The 18,827-nt window shown below is 36.3% G+C and overlaps 2 protein-coding genes across 2 annotated transcripts in view; both read right to left on the bottom strand.

Annotated features, from left to right (window-relative positions):
* Nucleotides 1-372: 372 nt before the first annotated feature.
* LOC107699362 (FYN-binding protein-like) lies at nucleotides 373-13,367 on the bottom strand. The gene is made up of 16 exons (XM_016500601.1): nucleotides 13,287-13,367; nucleotides 8,279-8,846; nucleotides 7,996-8,050; nucleotides 7,529-7,605; nucleotides 6,685-6,719; nucleotides 6,514-6,548; nucleotides 4,967-5,078; nucleotides 4,693-4,852; nucleotides 2,947-3,100; nucleotides 2,841-2,854; nucleotides 2,694-2,748; nucleotides 1,639-1,702; nucleotides 1,353-1,515; nucleotides 1,125-1,158; nucleotides 985-1,022; nucleotides 373-849 (listed from the first exon to the last, which is right to left on the bottom strand). Exons 1-16 carry the CDS (start codon nucleotides 13,287-13,289, stop codon nucleotides 824-826), a joined length of 1,593 nt encoding a protein of 530 aa, XP_016356087.1. The 5' UTR covers nucleotides 13,290-13,367; the 3' UTR covers nucleotides 373-823.
* A 2,376-nt stretch (nucleotides 13,368-15,743) lies between these two features.
* Nucleotides 15,744-18,827, bottom strand: part of slc35e1 (solute carrier family 35 member E1) — a 6,398-nt gene continuing 3,314 nt past the window's right edge. The window contains exons 5-6 of the mRNA XM_016500602.1: nucleotides 17,908-18,153; nucleotides 15,744-17,812 (exon numbers count right to left, since the gene is read on the bottom strand). Coding sequence (XP_016356088.1) covers nucleotides 17,597-17,812; nucleotides 17,908-18,153 — 462 coding nt within the window. The 3' untranslated portion in view covers nucleotides 15,744-17,596. The remainder of the gene's footprint in view (nucleotides 17,813-17,907; nucleotides 18,154-18,827) is intronic.

The raw sequence follows: 18,827 nt of genomic DNA, 5'->3' as shown, positions 1-18,827 counted from the left end.
ATGTGAAGATTGAGTATTGAGCCATATCTATTTAATGTAGCCTAATGTAAACAATGGGTGTATTATTGACGTGCTGTCTATAACATACATGTAAATACAAACTTACCACTTTATCTCTTTCTCTGTATGACTCTAAGGCATTTATGAATGACTCGACTGAATTCTGCATGATTTTAGTCCAATTCTCCATCTGCAGACACTCAACTCTGCGAAGAGGCTCTTTTGCAAATTTCCTAGACGAAAGATGTGACGTAGTGCCTTTACTTTGCAGAACCTAAGACATATTAAACATATAAAAAGCGTGTTTTGTTTTCTAAACTAGTTTAATTCATATTTTTGACAGCAGTCTTCCGTTAGCTAAGTAGCTGCCAATCATAGTTGGGTGTGCTGGCAAAGAAAACAGGCAGTGGCATTGCATTTTAAGTGTTTGTAAAGAAAAAGAAAAAAAAAGACTAGCATCATTATTGACACAGCACGTTTAAAAGTAAATAGCGAACCTCAACACAAGCAAACAAACAAACAAATTCTTTTCATTTGAACAGATTTGGATTGTCATATGTAACAAAAAAAAAAGAGAAAAACATTACTATGATAATTACAAATGTCAAATTCTTTACAAAATATTCTTTCAATCATAACATTTCTAATAATTATAATGTTCCGTAATACTTATTTCTACAATATACAAAGCGTTGAGCTTTAGTTTTCCTAAAGCAAACATCTTCAAACTATGTCAGTCATTCATTCGATGGTGTTCAGTCTCTTTTTGCTTTCTCAGGTGAAAACACTTTTACATGGATGATAACCATCATCTTCAAGCAGGTCAGCTGTCATCATTGTCATATATATCTGCCAGTAAGCAAACAAACAAACAAACAATAAATCAAATGTGCTATTATAATACAAATAAAACTAAATAAAACCCTCTTTTGATGGGATGAAACCATAAAATGCGTATAAGATTGTGTGTGTGTGTGTGTGTACCTGAAGCAGTATCAATGTCATCATAAACCTCATTCTCACTGAAAATGGAAGTAGAGCATTTGATAACATTTCAAAATATTAAGCAAATATTAATTACTTGTATTACTGTATTTAAATTAAAAATTCAAACGAATACATACTCATGCATAAGGTAATTCAAAGGTACATATCCAACTGCAATGAGAAAAAGCATACGATTATTAATACTAATAAATCATTTTATACTTCTATTTTTACTTATACTACTTTAACACACTTATTTGAAACAAATTAAAGGAGATCTTTATTTCTCAGTGCTTTGGAAAAGAAAAAAGCCAAAGCTTCAATAGCATATATTTTCCAGCAGGTGGTGTGTGTGTGTGACTCACATTTCCCCTGTATATTACGGCAAAGAACATGCTTCTTGCTGGTCTCCTGTATAACATCGAGAATCTCTTCACGGACCACATCCAGGTACTTGCTCCCACCCTTCTTCAGATTGGCATTAGGATCCACCATCATGGTGTACAGAACTCGGATGGGCCCTTCAAACTGTTAAATAGTTTCATATATGTTATATTTTTACTACAGTTTAGGATATCTGACATGGCAATGATCAACGAGAATCAAAGCTAATCTGTATAATACAAACGGACAAAAGTAAGACAGATTCACCTTAAACTTCTTTCGAAAATCTTTCTCATCTTTCTCCCGCTGCTTGGCCTTTATCGGATCGTGGCTAAACAAAACCATACGGTATTAATTCTCACATATGTGGTGTTGACTACAGTGCACAGAAAATGAAAAAGAAAAATACCATTTATGGTGTGATGCTCATTTCGAAAGAAAAAGAGATTGTAAACGACTACAATTTTGTTATGAAGTCAAACATTAGGATATATATGTTTACTGCATGAAAATACTATTTTGATTATTACATGATTAATGGTCAATACAGAAAATCTCCAGGTTAGAGAAGCTAAAACAAAGCCCTCTTTTTCTTTTGCAGGTAGTTATCCATTAACACAGTTCAAATATGATTTAGACGGTTTGTCATTTCTTCAAAGCGCATGAAGCTGAAGAGAGACACTTCAGCAGCTTTTTGTGTGTACAATATGAGACGAAAATAGCAAATAGAAGGAAGTTTACATAATTGGTGTGATTGTTGGGTTTAAAACACACATAGACCTTATGGTGCGGTCACATTAGTGAAATTTCAGCAAAATGTTGTTGGTCCATTGATTGTCTGCTGTCAATGGTATAGTGATGTATGAAGCATCAATCACACAGAGATCACTTTTAAACCAAGCAGCTTTCTGTTGGTTAACACGGCAAATCTGTGTGACCAACTAAAACCCACTGCAAAATCTGTGTGAGGAAATTGTTCACCTTCAAGTGAAATTCCCACCTGTGTTGATTTCTATTGAAATAACTGGAGTTCGCTTGCGAAAATCCGCCAAACAATGGTGATTGTGACCGCACCTTTAGTCAGGTTACATTTCATTTGACATAAAATGAATGAAAATGAGGCAGTGATGTTCTATGCCCTAAATCATTTCAAGTTTTATATTTGTATTTTGTAGCTCAGTGATCAACACTAAAGTTCACAACACACTAAACAGACTGTACATCTGATCCCTCGTAGCCTCATTTTCATTTGTGTAAAATTAAATATTGGTTACTCTGGTTATGAAAAGAAAAACTGAGATGAGAAGAAAGACGAGAGGCACCTGATCTCTGGGGGAGGAGGAGGAAACTCATCACGGTCCACGTCATCATATAAATCTGAGAGAAGCAGAGCACAAACTTATAACTCCAGTGCAGAAAAATAAAAAAATCACCTCTCGGAAAGTAAAAGGCTGTATACGTTTACTCACCATCACTGTGAAAACTGCCGAAAACAGAAAAAAAACACAATGTGAGCTTTTAAAATCATAAAAAAATACCCTCTGTCTGCCCTCAACATGAGGCTTGGGGTCTCACCTGTCCAGGTGGTCGTTGGAGCCGATATCATCGTATACTTCTGGGTTGATGGGCCGGACTGCAGAAGGGTGGTAGGAGGGTGCGGCTTGACCACGGATTTTCCGCTTCACTTCTTCATAATCCACATCCACGCAGGAGTTACTGATGTAGCCGACTGCAACAGTAAACACATATTTATAACTTTATGAACACTGTTGTTTTCTATCCTCATTAAAGGGGTAGTTCACTCAAAAATGAAAATTCGGTCATTGGCACGATATGGAAATAGCTGTCTCTGCTTCCATTACATTGCAAATTCAACTTATATTAAAGCATATTCTAACCCAGAATAGTCCTATAAAGTCTATAGCAGCACAATACCAACTTTGCTTGACGTTTTCTTAAAGGGATAGTTCACCCAAAAATTAAAATGTAGTCATTAATAATCATGTCCTTCAAAACCCGTAAGACCTTCATCCATCTTCAAAACACAAATGAAGATATTTTTGATGAAATCCAAGAGCTTTCTGACCCTCCCATAGACAGCAATGCAACTACCACGTTCAAGGCCCAGAAAGGTAGTAAAGACATCGTTAAAATAGTCCATGTGACATCAGTGGTTTGACCTTCATTTAATGAAGCTACAAGAATTATTTTTGTGCGCAAAGAAATAAAAAATACTACTTTATTCAACAATTTCTTGAAGAACCTGGATTTACTGTGCCTTGTTTGCAAGCAGAGGAATGCACACGCATGCGTCGTGGTACTATTGTGAACGCCAGTCGTCTGACACTATTTTAATAATGTCCTTACTACCTTTCTGGGCCTTGAACGTGGTAGTTGTGTTGCAGTCTATGGAAGGTCAGAAAGCTCTTGGATTTCATCAAAAATATCTTAATTTGTGTTACGAAGATGAACGAAGATTTTATGGGTTTGGAACGACATGAGGGTGAGTAATTCATGACAGAATTTTCATTTTTGGGTGAACTATCCCTTTAAGAAAACGTCAAGCAAAGTTGGTATTGTGCTGCTACAGACTTTACAGGAATATTCTGGGTTAGAATATGCTTTAATATAAGTTGAAGTTGCAATGTAATGAAAGCAGAGACAGATATTTCCATATTGTGCCATGCATCTGATTGAAACAGATTATCGCAAAATAACAAAAATATAGGGCGGGGACTTAGATAGCGATGAAATTGATTATCAAAAAAGAAGAAAATGTAGGGGGAGGACTTGGATCGAGAAAATGGAAGTAGCCATAAAACCAGCCAGACAATATTGAAAAAAAGTTATAAAGAGCATGAAGAAGAAATTTTTAAAAAGTCACTCAAACCTAAATGACACTAAATTACCCTAAAAATGTATTGTATGTTCTTGTTCTGCTGATTTAAGGTCTCCTTACACGGACATATTTCTAAGTTCAATTACATAACCTCTTTGCAATAGTGTGGTTTAAGTGACTTTATTTCTTTACAGAACCATGGACTGTAGAATAGAATAGAATAGAATAGGAAAGCTTGGTTTATAATTGATATTCTTTCTCCCTCACTTCTGAAATGATGAAAACAAGCAGCACACTTCTGATTTAAATCAGAAAGCTGACATCACTTCCTCTGCTGAATGTCTTGCATCATAGACTTCTGTCGTAAGTGCATTGCTGTAAACCTGATTCGTTTGTCTTCGGAAACTAAGGAACTAGTCGAAACGACTTTCTGTGGTAATCGACAGCATGTCACAGTTAGAACTTGAGCGTATTTGACTTACTGCTGCCCCTCAGGTTTCGTGCCAGCCATTTCCTCTCAGGGTTGTTGTTCACACGGATGATCTCCACGTTCTCTCCCTGTCGCACAGTCAGGTCATTCTTACCGCCCTGCCAGTCCTCTCTCACACGAGCCATGTGGATCACCTCAATAGGTCCATTCAGCTATGCACGCAAACACAATTATTAACATGTTAATATCTGTAGGAATCAGGCAAAAAGACATAGAACCACATTTATGATATCCTTTTTTAGCTTCAACATATACAAAAGGGTTACCTTAAATTTTTTTCTATACTCATTTTCCCACTTCTGCTTTTCCTTCAGTTCTTTCTTGTCCAGCTCGGTCTTTTTAGTCTCTTTCAATACTTTCCTCTCAGTAGGAACAGGTCTGCAACATACAGAAATACAGTTGAAATTAAAGGAACCAGAGTGACTTTCTTTCTTCAGTGGAAACCAAAAAGAGAAATTCTCATGAATGTTCACACTGCTGTTTTTAGAGTTTAACAGTCCCTGTTCATTTACCTTTTCTTTTAAAGATATTATCATTTAAGTGACAATCCTGCAGTCTGTGGCTACAACATATGGATATAACAAGAGAGATTTTATTCCATTAACTGATACATTATAGAATGTATTTATAATAATAGTCAAGATTTCTTGTACTTATAATTCAGTTTTGCTTGATCAACCAGGCTACAGTATTTTGCTACTGTACTTTTTAAACTTCTATGCACAGAGAGTAAAATTATAGCCGATAAAATAAGCCAGTAATTAATTTAATCTTATGGCCAATAACCCATAATTCCCCAAATGTAAAATTCTAAACTATTTTGTCTAAATACACTACATTTCAAAAGTTTGGAATATCCTCATCAAGGCTCAATTTATTTGATGAAAAAACAGTAAAAACAGCAATATTGTGAAAGATCACACTTTAAATTAACTATTTTGTATTTTAATATTTTTTTAAATGTAATTAATTCCTGTGATGATCATTACTTCAGCCTTTGATGTCACACGATCCTTCAGAAATCATTCTAATACGCTGATTTGCTGCACTCGAAAAAAATTATTATTATTATCAATGCTGCAAACATTTGTGCTTTTCTTTCCTCTTTATTATTATTATTATTATTTATGTTATTTTTTTTGTGGAAACTGATACATTTTTTCACGTTTTTTTTCAAGAATAGAAAGTTAAAACTGAACAGCATTTATTTGAATTAGAATTTTTTTAATTGTAAATTCTAAAATTGTAAATTTCTTTATTGTCACTTCATTCATTTAATGCCTCCTTGGTGAATAAAATTATTAATACATTTAAAAATAAAAAATCTTACTGGCCCCCGAATTTTGAAAAGTATAGTGGAAATTAAAAATAAAACACTAAAAACTAAAATAGTTTTAAATGCTACAAATGAATTTAGCATCACATTATAATGCACAGTACAAAAATTAGATATTCATTTTTATATTTGCTAATAAGATTACATATAACATTTTTATTAAATTATAAAGATTAACAGTTTAAGTGAGTGTTAGGTTACATATCTAAATGTAAAATAGGGGAAATGAGCTCACACACTTGATATTATTAAACTAAACTTTATTAGTATCCTCTAATAACTGTATCAATGTATCATGTTTCTAGGTACCATATTTCTATATGCAAATAACTCTGTTATTATAGAGCAAGCTATGCAGTGTTAATGTGCTCATGTTTAGGGCATCATAATCATGCAAATTTCTGAACAAGCCATTGTTGCAGTTTAGTTTTAACAGTGGTCTGGGTGGACTGGGAAGGGAACTTTGATATGACTTACCTGTCTGGGTCTTCATAGATTTCTTGATCGCTGTCCTACAACTCAATAAAAAAACACATTAGAACACATGCTAAGCATGTCAAAGGATTGAAACCACTGACCCTTAAACATACATCCTCTCTTTTACTTGTTCTGAAACACATAAACACAAAATTAACCCAACAGACCGACCTCATGCTGAGAAGGGAAACTGTCAGTCCATGAGTCTGCAATATCAGAAGACAAAAACAGTGAATGTCTTTTTATGGTAATACGTCTGCTTCATTTAGAAAAGAAAAAAACAAAAAAACATTTGAAACAAATGCTAGAGTATATGTGACCCTGGACCACAAAACCAGTCATAAGTCGCAGGCGTATATTTGTAGCAATAGCCAACACATTGTATGGGTCAAAATTATCCATTTTTCTTTAATGCCAAAAATCATTAGGATATTAAGTAAAGATCATGTTCCATGAAGATATTTTGTAAATTTCTTACCGTAAATATATCAAAACTTAATTTTTGATTAGCAATATGCATTGCTAAGAACTTCATTTGGACAACTTTAAAGGCGATTTTCTCAATATTTTGATTTTTTTGCACCCTCAGATTCCAGATTTTCAAATAGTTGTATCTCGGTCAAATATTGTCCTATCCTAACACACCATACATCAATTGAAATCAACTATTTATTCAGTTTTCAGATGATGTATAAATCTCAATTTCACAAAATTGACCCTTATGACTGGTTTTGTGGTCCAGGGTCACATTGCCCAGGCAAAAGTCCACCATAGTGCTAGGTTGCTGTGAATGGTCACCAGGGCACTGCTTTGTGGTGTGGGCACTGCTATGGGTTTTTTTTTTTTTTTTTAGCTCACTGCTATGTGGTTTCCTACAGGCATGAGTTAAAAAAGCCCTCCCTCACGTCTCTATGATAGTCTGATCTTTAGATAAGGCTGGGTTGCTCAGTGTAAATCTACGAGATTCTTTCGTCTGCTTTATAACCCACCAGGTGAAAACTATATTCACGTTTACCTCTTGGCTTGGGAGGTGTGGGAGGAGGTGGTGGGAGTGCGCTGATGTCATCATAGTCCTCTTGGTGGTCCACGTTTCTGATCCACACAACACATGGAAATGAGAGTTAGATTACATACTAGCCCTATCAGACTCAATAACAGCAAACATACCCAACAGCGATTAAAAATAACCATTACGCCACACAATACATGCTATCTGAGCTGCTTTCATAAGAATCTACAAAAAGAGTCAGGAAATGCCACAGTGCGTGCATTACACCCACATACTTCCAGAGTGAAAGATCGCACTGTAAGATGCACGTACGAATGCAAGATGTTGTTTGGTGCAATTCAAAATTATTCCTCTTTATAATTTAGAGATACAGATCAGATGTGGAAAAAACGACATGTAATTTGTGTTACAGTTTCCTTCCCCTTCTCTTCCAAACTTTGGCAACTACTTATAGACAACCACGTATTACTCACAATTCTGAAAACGATGATGTCAACAGGCTGGGTTTGTTTGGTGGCCGTGCTGGTCCTACACAAAATACACCATAAATACTAAATAAAACATCACATTTTCCTGTTAATTCTTGTTACGTACACAAGTCTCGCCTAACATGGCATGGAAAAAGTCTATGAACAACAGTTAACATGAACCACTGCATTAGGTCATATAAATGCAAATATTTATTGATGAGTGATGTATTTGTATTACTGATTTGAATGCAGTAAAAGACTGGAAAGGCATTTGTTTGGCTCCTACCTTTAGAACTTTGGAGATCTATGTTTCTTTTGGGAAGAACAACAGGGGCTTTTTTTCGCAAATGATTCAGGTTTACAGACGGAGGGCGTTTTGGTTTTGATGGTCGCGGCCCGACATTGGGAAGCGGCTTTCTTAGCGGTACTACCTCCGACACGCTCCTCTGGCTCGGCAGGGGTGCTTTGAACGCTGAAGAAACTTTCATGTCGCTGTGCTGATGAAGTATCTTGCGCTGAAGAAGTTCTCCTGTCAGCTTGACTCTGCTCGGCACGTTGACCTCCGTAGGGGGCGTTTTAGGACTCTCCTGGGCTCCCAAACGATGAGAGGGAGGAGGTCTTGGGAAGACTCCCTGAGGACCCGAATGAAACATCTCTGGTTCACTATGAGCGTTCAGAGGAAAGGCTGGTCTTGGAGGCACAGCTGAAGTCTTGTTTCGGAGAGCTCCATTGGTTAGAGACTCTGGCAGCGCACCAACCGTATGAGGTTTGATGGGGGACCCACCTCCGGAAGCTGCCATTTCTAACTGAGCGTGAAATTTGGCCCGGAGGGCCTTTACATCCACATTTTCCTCCTGTAAAGAAATAAAATAAATTCTCATCTGAGCTCTCAAACTATTCAAAGGCACGGGTGTGCTTTATCTTAAATGTAAAAACTAATCTAATGCAACATATCATGCATTTTTACAGTAAAATACTGTTAAAAGTTATACTGTTACTGCCAGTCATCTTATAATTTACAGTGAAAAAACGTAAATTGACATTTCCTGAATCCTCTGTGTGACAGATCACATGTGATGGTTCAGTGTTTCTTCTTAGTTTCTTGTTATCAGTTATGAACATTAGGGTTACATTTTATGTTGTTTAATGTTGTGACGAGTGGGGGCGGGGCCGAGAGCCGGTGGAGTAATTGATAATGAGCGACACCTGCACCACTCACCGGTCTCGAGTCCCACGGAGGAGCTCCGGAAGTATAAAAGGAGGAGTGACGACAGTGAAAGACGAGAGAGGACCAGGCCTGGACTTTATTTTGTGTTTTGTGTGCGGCAGTCGTCCGCGAGGGGCTCCCGCCCCCAGTCGTCACAAATGTTTATTATTTTAGTGTCGTGTGTTACCATAATGCTGTTTTGTATTTGTGTGTATAACATTGTGTACTACTTAGTATCTACTTCAGATTATGGAAAAACTACTTGTGATGAACTCTGATTAATCATGTGGCTTTCTCTTTATCGCCTGTGTTTTTAAGGTGGTTGCCAACATATTATAAAGATAAAACACATATTTTAGTAATATATTAACACTTTTTAAGTTCATGAAACATGTTTTTTATTTAACTGGATATCTCTAATATTTAAAATGTTGCTACCATATGTTTTACAGTAAAGTTCAACTACACTTGCCTTTTTTACCGTATAGATTTCACATTTTTTCTTTTTTACAGTTTAACATACTAGCAGTGTGACAGTTTTTACTCTGGATAGTATTCATGTCAAGCATTCTCAGCTAATCCAAATGAAATATATATATAAAAGGAATATGCTTCAATCAGTAGTAGATGAACACGGTGAAGGAAATTACCATTCAGAGTTAATCATTTGCAGTTAGATGTTTTGATGTCGTGTTTGCCGCTGGTTTGTGCTGTGTTTCTATTGAAAGAAACTGGGCCAAAGAGTACATGACACCGTTTGTAGCTCTAATGGCTTCTGTCACATAAACATCCATCTAAACATCATTTGACCTTGTGGGTGCTTTACCACACAATATTAACAAAAAAAAGTGTGCATGCAGGCTACAGAGCAGGTGTGAACTTAAAAAAAAAAAAAATTCCAACAAATATCACATTTCAATGTCTGACTTGAGTAACCACTACAGAAGAACTGTGAAGGACACACAGAAGAAAACATTTAAAGGGGTCATATGATGCGATTTCAATTTTTCCTTTCTCTTTGGAGTGTTACAAGCTCTTGGTGCATAAAGAAGATCTGTAAAGTTGCAAAGACTAAAGTCTCAAATCCAAAGAGATATTCTTTATAAAAGTTAAAGAGTCAGCCACGCCTACCTAAAATGGCTCGTTCTAACACGCCCCCACATGTCTACATCACTATGTGGGAAGATTTGCATAACGCAGCCCAAATGTTCATGCAAAGAAAGAAGGCGTAACTTTTATTCTCGCTGTAGTTTTGTTGTTTCCGCCGCCATGTCGTGAAGGCGCTGTGTGATTCGTTGTGAAAGCGAAACTACTTTGTTTGGTCTTCCAAAAGAGGACGATATCGCTTCGTCATGCCTGGAGCTGATCCGTGCTGGTCACTGAGGAAATACAACAACTTCGCGCTGTGGATTGCCGAATCGGCTTTTAACCGTGGACGAAGCGGAGTCCAGCCCGGGGTCGTCACATGTGGTTGCCGCAGGCATCACAATATGGTAGGAACGTAACATTTCCGTCACACGCTTGAGGAATTCGGCCAATCACAACGCACTGGATAGCTGGCCAATCACAGCACACCTCGCTTTTTCAGACCGATGAGCTTTGTAAAAATCGACGCGTTTCAAAAAGGCGGGGCATAGAGGAGAAACAATAATATACAGTATGTGGAAAATAATGTGTTTTTTGAATCTTAAACCGCATAAACACATTTCATTACACCAAATACACCAAATAATGTTCTTTTTAACAACATCATATGACCCCTTTAAAGGAATATCCGAGGTTCAAAATACATTAAGCTCTTTGCACTTTAACAAAAAATATTTCATTACTTTTTAAATATACATTCTTGTGAACAATTCATGAATGTTTTTCTGAGGTAAAAAAAAAAATGTAAACATTTTTAGAATCTCCTAAATGAATTTTCCGTTTTGAATGACATCAGATCCACTAATTTCAGTAGGAACCTGCATTACCTGTAATTTCGCGTAAAGTGAGCAATACTTCGTACATCGCTACACTACTGACAGTGGGCAATAATTTTTGAATAGGCTACTTGATTATTCAAATAACTGTTTCACTCAAATTACGGAGGTAAATTGTTGCCTCTTTGTTTAAACACCATCTTAAACCAAAAACTTAGACTGCCTTTATTGTAATCACATTCTTATTTTGCAATTTTGCTTGTCTTTACGAACTCTGTGACGGGTTGTAATGATTTTCTGTGGTAATCGACAGTAGGGCCTCAGATGTTATCGATAGAGATTAACTAACTGAACCTGAAACCTGCTCAGAGGACTTAACTGTAATAGAATACATTGTTGATTGTCCAAAAATAGGCATTGATCAAAATCAGTTGTGGAAGGCAGAAGTTTTTAGCAGAAGTATGCCATCGCTATGGTGTTGGCAGAATGGACTATAATAGACCTCAGACCACACATTGTCATCACAGCATCTCGTACCCTGAGTAGGACTGAGCTTTGATTGTCGCTAGTTTGTTTACCTTCTTCCTCAAATGTTGAGTGCATACATAATTTTCTACGATTTAGCATGCATCTGTCAATCTGCGTTGTGTTTTGAAAGAATAACTCAAAGACATCACACGTTGCGGGGAAGATAATGAACTGTCATGAACTGTTTAAGAAGTGAGCAGCAGATTCAGAACAATAGTGAGGCACAGGAAGTGTCTCCAACCACACACCTTTGCACAGCACATCATTCAGCAGTGGTTGTCATAGAGATGACAGTCAAAAGTGAGCCAGTCAGCTGCATGCTTTGCTAAAAACGCAACCCGTGTCAGAGACAAAAGAAAAATGAAAGCTTTGTTTTATCTGTTCTTGCCACAATCCAAACAATTATATCATCCATGCTTTAAAATCACGCTAAAGTTATCGTTCTTAATTTTAGAGACTCCTTTTTCATTCTTATGAGAATTTTGGTGAGAAGTCTTCAGTTGAGGCATGCGATTATTACTAAAATCTAGTTTTAAAAATCAGAAAAACCCATAATGATTGACCACTAATCAGAGAATCTGTAGTCTATGGTCATTGCTGTCCATTGATAAACTGCATCAATACACAAGATGTTGATTTATTACAGTACACAATGAACAATAAACCTTTCTGTTGTTATGACACTATATCAACACAAAATGTTGGTCTAATTTCTCTCTACTCGAAGCGTAGCATACACTAAACAAATCCAGATATCAATTTATTGATACTCTGCCCTGCAGAGTGTGAAAAGATACAAGGAAAGCACATCTTTACAGGCTTTCACATTAGGCTACATTTCGACTCAGGGTTAGGCTAAGTGATATTTCACATTTTGAAAGGAAGTTGAAATGTGTGAAAGGTATTCAGTGTAGAAGAAAAAGGTAACACTTTAGTATAGGGACCAATTCTCACTATTAACTAGCTGCTTATTAGCATGCCTGTTATTAACATATTTGCTGTTTATTAGTTCTTATAAAGCACATATTCTGCATGACCATATTCTACATCCCTAATCCTACCCAATACATAAACTTAACAACTACCTTAACTATTAAAGAGCAATAAATTAGGAGTTTATTGAGGCAAAAGTCGTAGTTAATGGTTTGTTAATAGCGAGAATTGAACCTTAAAATAAAGTGTGACCAAAACATCATGAAACAAGACAACGCAGGATGAGCTACTTTAGGGTTAAAGGTGATTTAGGTTAAGAAAAGGCATGCTTAGAGTGTTTCTCAGCACACTCGGTTCAGAAGAAGTTTTACTGTGTCTCAAAACAGAGAGAGAGGTCTCTGAAGAACTAAACAGCACGCATGCAGTATTTTGGGGTCTCGTCTGCTGATGTGGATGGTGACCAAAAACTATGTTTTGAGACAGAGCCTGCGCACTACGGCCTGCTTTTTAAAAGGTTGTAACAACAACAATAATAATAATACAACTTAACATTTAACATTTAAATTTCATGTCTGACCAACTTTAGGATATCAGTAGGCTATCAGAATGAACTGATTCCTCAGCAGTCATCTAATAATTCTATAGGAGGCTTGAAAATACCTATTTAAGGTAATTTCGCTAAAAGAGAATCAAGCTGGCCTTACCATGTGTTTTATTTCCAAAGTTTGATGGTATGTGAGTTGAGCTGAAGAGAGCGGCAGACTGCAGCAGTTTCCTGAAGCGCAGATGAGCGACCACTCAAACCTGTTACAAGCAGGAAGTACTCTAGAGATGAATGAAGGCAAATCCAGTGGGCAACTCCGCATTTACATAATAGGCCTATCAGCTGGTCTCAGGAGGCTGTAAGATGCATTACATTAAACCACTTCTTAACCAAAAAAAAAACAGACGTGAGAAGTTGTATTGCCTCGGAACATGGATAGTTTTGTTTATTGGTGACTTGAGTAATGGTTTAATTTAATATAAATATTTAATTATAAATTATGGGAAGATTTTACATTTTGAATATTGCTTTTATAGTCTGTGTGAGGCTGACAGTGCTGTTCTCTCACATGTATACAGTGATGGAGAGGCAGACGGAGCTTTGTCTCCCTCTGTCGATCATAAAGGAAAATCACCAATTTTTTGTGGCTTTTTTCTTCTTGTAAACATAAAATATTAATGCAAACAGCAGCAGTTATCGGTATTTAAGTCACATTTGTGGAGAACGTAAAAAAGCTAATGAATAAGTCCTTTAGATGTCCTGCACATTTTTTTTTTGTGGTCAAAGTATCTTTCTCGACAACAGTTGATATTTTCCCTAAGAAAATGAAAGTGCCTATGATGTGTCCTCATAATAGCCCACTGTCCAATTGTACTTAGTTCATTGGATTTTAGTTGTTGTGCTCACAAGATACACATTTTTATATCTGCTGAATGGCTTTCTGGAAGATGAATGTACATTAAGGACTAAGTTTTGTGGGAAAAAAAGTAAATCTATAATTTTTTATATCCAAAGTCACAGAATTGTAGACAAGAAGGATTTAGTTTATATCCTGAGACACAAGCAAAAGTGTGACCAATTGTTAATTAAAATAAATAAATAAAAATAATTACTTAGTATAAAGTGTAAAGTGATTATAAAGTTATAGGTAGGTATAAAGTGATTTTTCCTTAGTGTTTTTTTTATATAAAGGAATCCTGTGTAAAGTTACGGTGACGCATTGCTGCCACACATACAGTGGTGTGAAAAAGTGTTGGCCCCCTTCCTGATTTCTTATTTTTTTGCATGTTTGTCACACTTTAATGTTTCAGATCATCAAACAAATTTAAATATTAGTCAAAGATAACACAAGTAAACACAACATGCAGTTTTTAAATGAAGGTTTTTATTATTAAGGGAAAACAAAATCCAAAACTACATTGCTGTGGCATGACCTTAAAAAGGCGGTTCATGCTCGAAAACCCTCCAATGTGGCTGAATTACAACAATTCTGCATAGATGAGTGGACCAAAATTCCTCCACAGCGCTGTAACAGACTCATTGCAAGTTATCGCAAACGCTTGATTGCAGTTGTTGCTGCTAAGGGTGGCCCAACCAGTTATTAGGTTTAGGGGGCAAACACTTTTTCACACAGGGCCATGTAGTTTTGGATTTTGTTTTCCCTTAATAATAAAAACCTTCATTTAAAAACTGCATGTTGTGTTCACTTGTGTTATCGTTGACTAATATTTAAATTTGTTTGATGATCTGAAACATTAAAGTGTGACAAACATGCAAAAAAATAAGAAATCAGGAAGGGGGCCAACACTTTTTCACACCACTGTATATATATTTTTTCCACTCAGTTATGTCGTTTTAACGAGAAAAGATTACGTTAAAACGAGAAAAGATGTCGTTAAAAAGACATATCTCGTTATTACGACATAATTGAGTGGGGAAAAAAATGTGTGTGGCAGCAATGCGTCACCGTAGTAAAGTAGCTTGAACCCTTTTCCCATGTTCACTTTTACACATACATTGTAGAACTACATTTGAGAATTCTAATTTAGAACTAAGAATATATAATTATTTTTATGAGGTTTTAAACCGTAATGAGCTATTCTTAACAACAAAAGGGTCAATGTTATTTTCTTGTTGTTTGAATATTCTCCCTACAGTGAGGTTCACAAAGTTATGCTTAGAAACGAGACATTTTTAGATCCTAAATTGAATTTTGCAGACCTAAGCAAATAGTACATCAAGACTTTATCAATTAATCTTCTTTATTTTCACATTTCAAAATAAGTCATCTTATAACTTTAAGTTGACAAGAAAAAAAATGCAACATTAACCGTACCAAGGCATCTTAAAACTCAAATAATATATAAACACTGGCTGAAAGTAAAACAATCTCAATACAGAGAGTGACAATGCATTTCCACACCACAGAAAAACAAACGAAAAAACCCAATTAACATGACGCAACATGACTGTCAGATTACAGAGACGCATCAATCTCACATGGGGAGGGGTTGAAGAGCCTGAAGATACTGAAGCTGAAAAAAAAAAAAACATCAAGTACTACAGTAGTGCATGATTTTCTGAATGGGAAGGTAAGATCACTGCAATATTGGTACTGTTGAGCTGAGTTCAGGGTTTAGGCTCAGTTTACAATTACTTACTGTGTAATACAAAAAAAAAAAAGATGCTTTCTTGAATCCCTTTCATTTTGAGACATTGGGAGTCCAGTGCTTACACACAATGTCTGGTTAATGAATATGCTATACATCAGCCCGATGTTTCTTGTACAGATTACAACCAGTCACCTAAAAGCAGTAAGAATCAGGGAGAAGAAATCGGCACTGAGAAGCGAATTGGCACACTAGCGATGTCACAAAGTGAGAACAAAAGGCTTCAACCGATGAAAAACAGGCAGAAGGAAGAGAGCACACCCATAGCCTTCCTTTTTGGCTGCTCAAGCTACAATATCAGTTAATGAACCACTTCATCTGCCTGAACTGATCTAATAAATTCACAATATCTAGAGAGACATAAAGACGGAGTCGTTCAAAATACACAACATGAAATATGTCATGATGCTATTTAAAATCCGTAACACTTGAAATATTTAAAAGAACTCCAAGTTCTTTTCTCATTGCAGAGTTATGCAAACACATGCATGCTTTTTGCCAAAAAAAAAAAAAAAGTCTAACTTTCCAGCAGCAAGACACTTGTTAAATAGAAATGGAGAAAGAGAGGGGAAAAAACAGCTAGTTTACAAATATTAAACTAATCCCCCACCTCAGACATTTTGCTAAAACTGGCATAAATTTGGGAACGAAGACGATAACTGGTCAGTAACATCTAAAATAGGCTCCAAGCCGCAGATCTCTTTCTAGATGGCTAGTTTGCGCCATTTAACAAATTTGATCACATTCCCCCCCAAAAAATTAGTCCACAGATTCTTGCAACTACAGGTTTTACACCCTAAAAGAGCTTGAAACACCTCCGGATGTCATGATTGGAATATTGCACCTTTTAACAAGACCATTCTCATGGAGTTCAGTGTCAAAGAATCAACAGTTCTGAAACAGTGTCCTCAAACTTTTTATTGTGAGGGACTGAGACAAATTTAAACTTACAGAATGTCAATTTCCAGAAAACAAAGAAATAAAATAAACTGCATTATGAATCCCCCATCTTCCCTTCCTAGACATTTAATATTAATTAAACTGAGCCATAAGTTATGGCCATTGTATGGTAATTCTAATTCCCCTGTCTGCATATCAGTAAAAATAAAATAAAAATGCAAAAAATGATAATCATACATATGAATGCATGAACCACGATTCAAGAGATCTTGTACAGTGACCTGTCTGATTTAACACCCCCAGAATGAAAAAAGTGATTCCTTCAGATATTAGACATTCCAAAAAAAAAAAAAAAAAAATCAATGGGGTGTTTTCAGTTTTTGATATGGTCAACCAATACACCTTCCTCTATAAAAATAAATAAAATATTTACAAATAAAAGGCAAAACCAGAACATTGACTAATACCCTGATGCACTTGTATTTGCAGTGACCCAGTGTATGTTATATGGAAGAGGTCTCGCTGTTTGTCTGTCTGTCTCTCACTCGCATTAGCATGACGACGACACAGACATATTACATTCTGAACTGCACTGAAATGCACCCTGTGCAAAAACAAAAACTTGATCCAAAAAAAAATCCCAGCACCTTCCTATAATAATCTGCAAAAATCTGCACATACCACTGAGAATTTCCTCATGAACTAAATAGGAAAACAACCAAAATAGGGTTTGTAATGAAATAAATAACAGGCCTGTGAAAAAAAAAGCAGTAGGATTTTGTGAGTAAACATTCCTTTTCCAGTTATTCCGACACTTCCTCGTCCGTATGAAAGATTCACCCATCTCCTCTGAAGCCAGGGGGTCTGAGACCAGTCTTTATAGTCCTCCAAAGTGTTCGACTCACACAACAAACTGCTTGGAGCTGTAATCTGCTGTGTAGGCCTGCCGGCTGTACTGAAAGTGGTCGGTGAGTACTGTGCTCCGACCGTGCTGAAAGTCTGAGCTGTGAGCGAAGGGCCCGGAGCCGTTGGACTGGGGTTTGTCCAATGAAACCATATCCTGTGCTGAAACTGGCAGCAGTTTCTTCTTGGCCTCCTGGTTGGAATCGTATTTCGCCTGGTGAGAAAAGCAATGGTATTTCAACTGACATCAGTTTTTGCATTCCTCATTTGTGGTTGAAAAAAACTATTTCTAAGACATGTGTAAATTACCTTATTATAGAGGAAGACGCCTAGTATTGCTGTCATCATGCCGATAATGTTGGAGGTGTTGACGGGGTTCCTGAGCATCAGTAGGGATATACTGATGACCATGATCCTCTTTGTTGCGTTGGCTACGGCGTAACTGAGTGGGCTGACTAGGTTCAGCACACTGAAAGCGATCATGTTTTGTGCAAAGTTGCAGAAACCGCTAATGAGGAGCAGCACGATCGTTCCTGTCCAGTTGGAAACCTCTGTCTGTAGAGGAAAGTGGAGGAAAAATGAGCGTGAGCATGAAGAGTTGGGTCGAATCATATGAAACCTGTTTAAAACATTCCAGTCATAATAACTTGTACACTACCATTCAAAAGTTTAGGGTCAGTAAGGTTTTTTTTTTGTTTTTGAAGGAAGTCTCTTATGCTCTCCAAAGCTGCATTTATTTGATGAAAAATGCAGTAAAAACAGTAATATTGTGAAATAGTATTACAATTTAAAACAGCTGTTTTCTATTTGAATATATTTTAAAATGTCATTTATTCCTATGATGCAAAGCTGAATTTTCAGCACCTTTACTTCAGTGTCACATGATTCTTCAGAAATCATTCTAATAATGCTGATTTGCTGCTCAAGAAACATTTCTGATTATTAAAGTTAAAAACCATTTTGCTGCTTAATATTTTTGAGGAAACCGTGACACTTTTCCAGGATTCTTAGGTGAATAGAAAGTTCAAAAGAACACAGTTTATTTGAAAAATAGAGATTTGTAAGAATTTAAAAGTCTTTACTGTCACTTTTGATCAATTTATTGCAAAAGAAAAAAACATTAATTTTTAAATGGCAGATATGACCTTTTGGATAACTAAAATGAAGAACATTTGTAGATATATACATGCACACAAATACACATATGTGTGTGTGTGTGTGTGTGTGTG

Source organism: Sinocyclocheilus anshuiensis, unplaced genomic scaffold (assembly GCF_001515605.1).
Source record: "Sinocyclocheilus anshuiensis isolate Anshui unplaced genomic scaffold, SAMN03320099.WGS_v1.1 scaffold42, whole genome shotgun sequence".
NCBI classification, from domain to species: domain Eukaryota; kingdom Metazoa; phylum Chordata; class Actinopteri; order Cypriniformes; family Cyprinidae; genus Sinocyclocheilus; species Sinocyclocheilus anshuiensis.
The sequence above is the reverse complement of the archived record's forward strand: the minus strand, read 5'-3'. Positions and strand labels throughout refer to the sequence as shown.

Bases quoted from the DNA above. Each gene is read 5' to 3' on its own strand.
- LOC107699362 (XM_016500601.1), bottom strand. The intron at 5,079-6,513 runs GTAAGTCATATC...TGTATGTTGCAG, and splicing joins ATCTATGAAGACCCAGACAG to ACCTGTTCCTACTGAGAGGA. The intron at 1,023-1,124 runs GTATGTATTCGT...TTCCATTTTCAG, and splicing joins TTGAATTACCTTATGCATGA to TGAGAATGAGGTTTATGATG.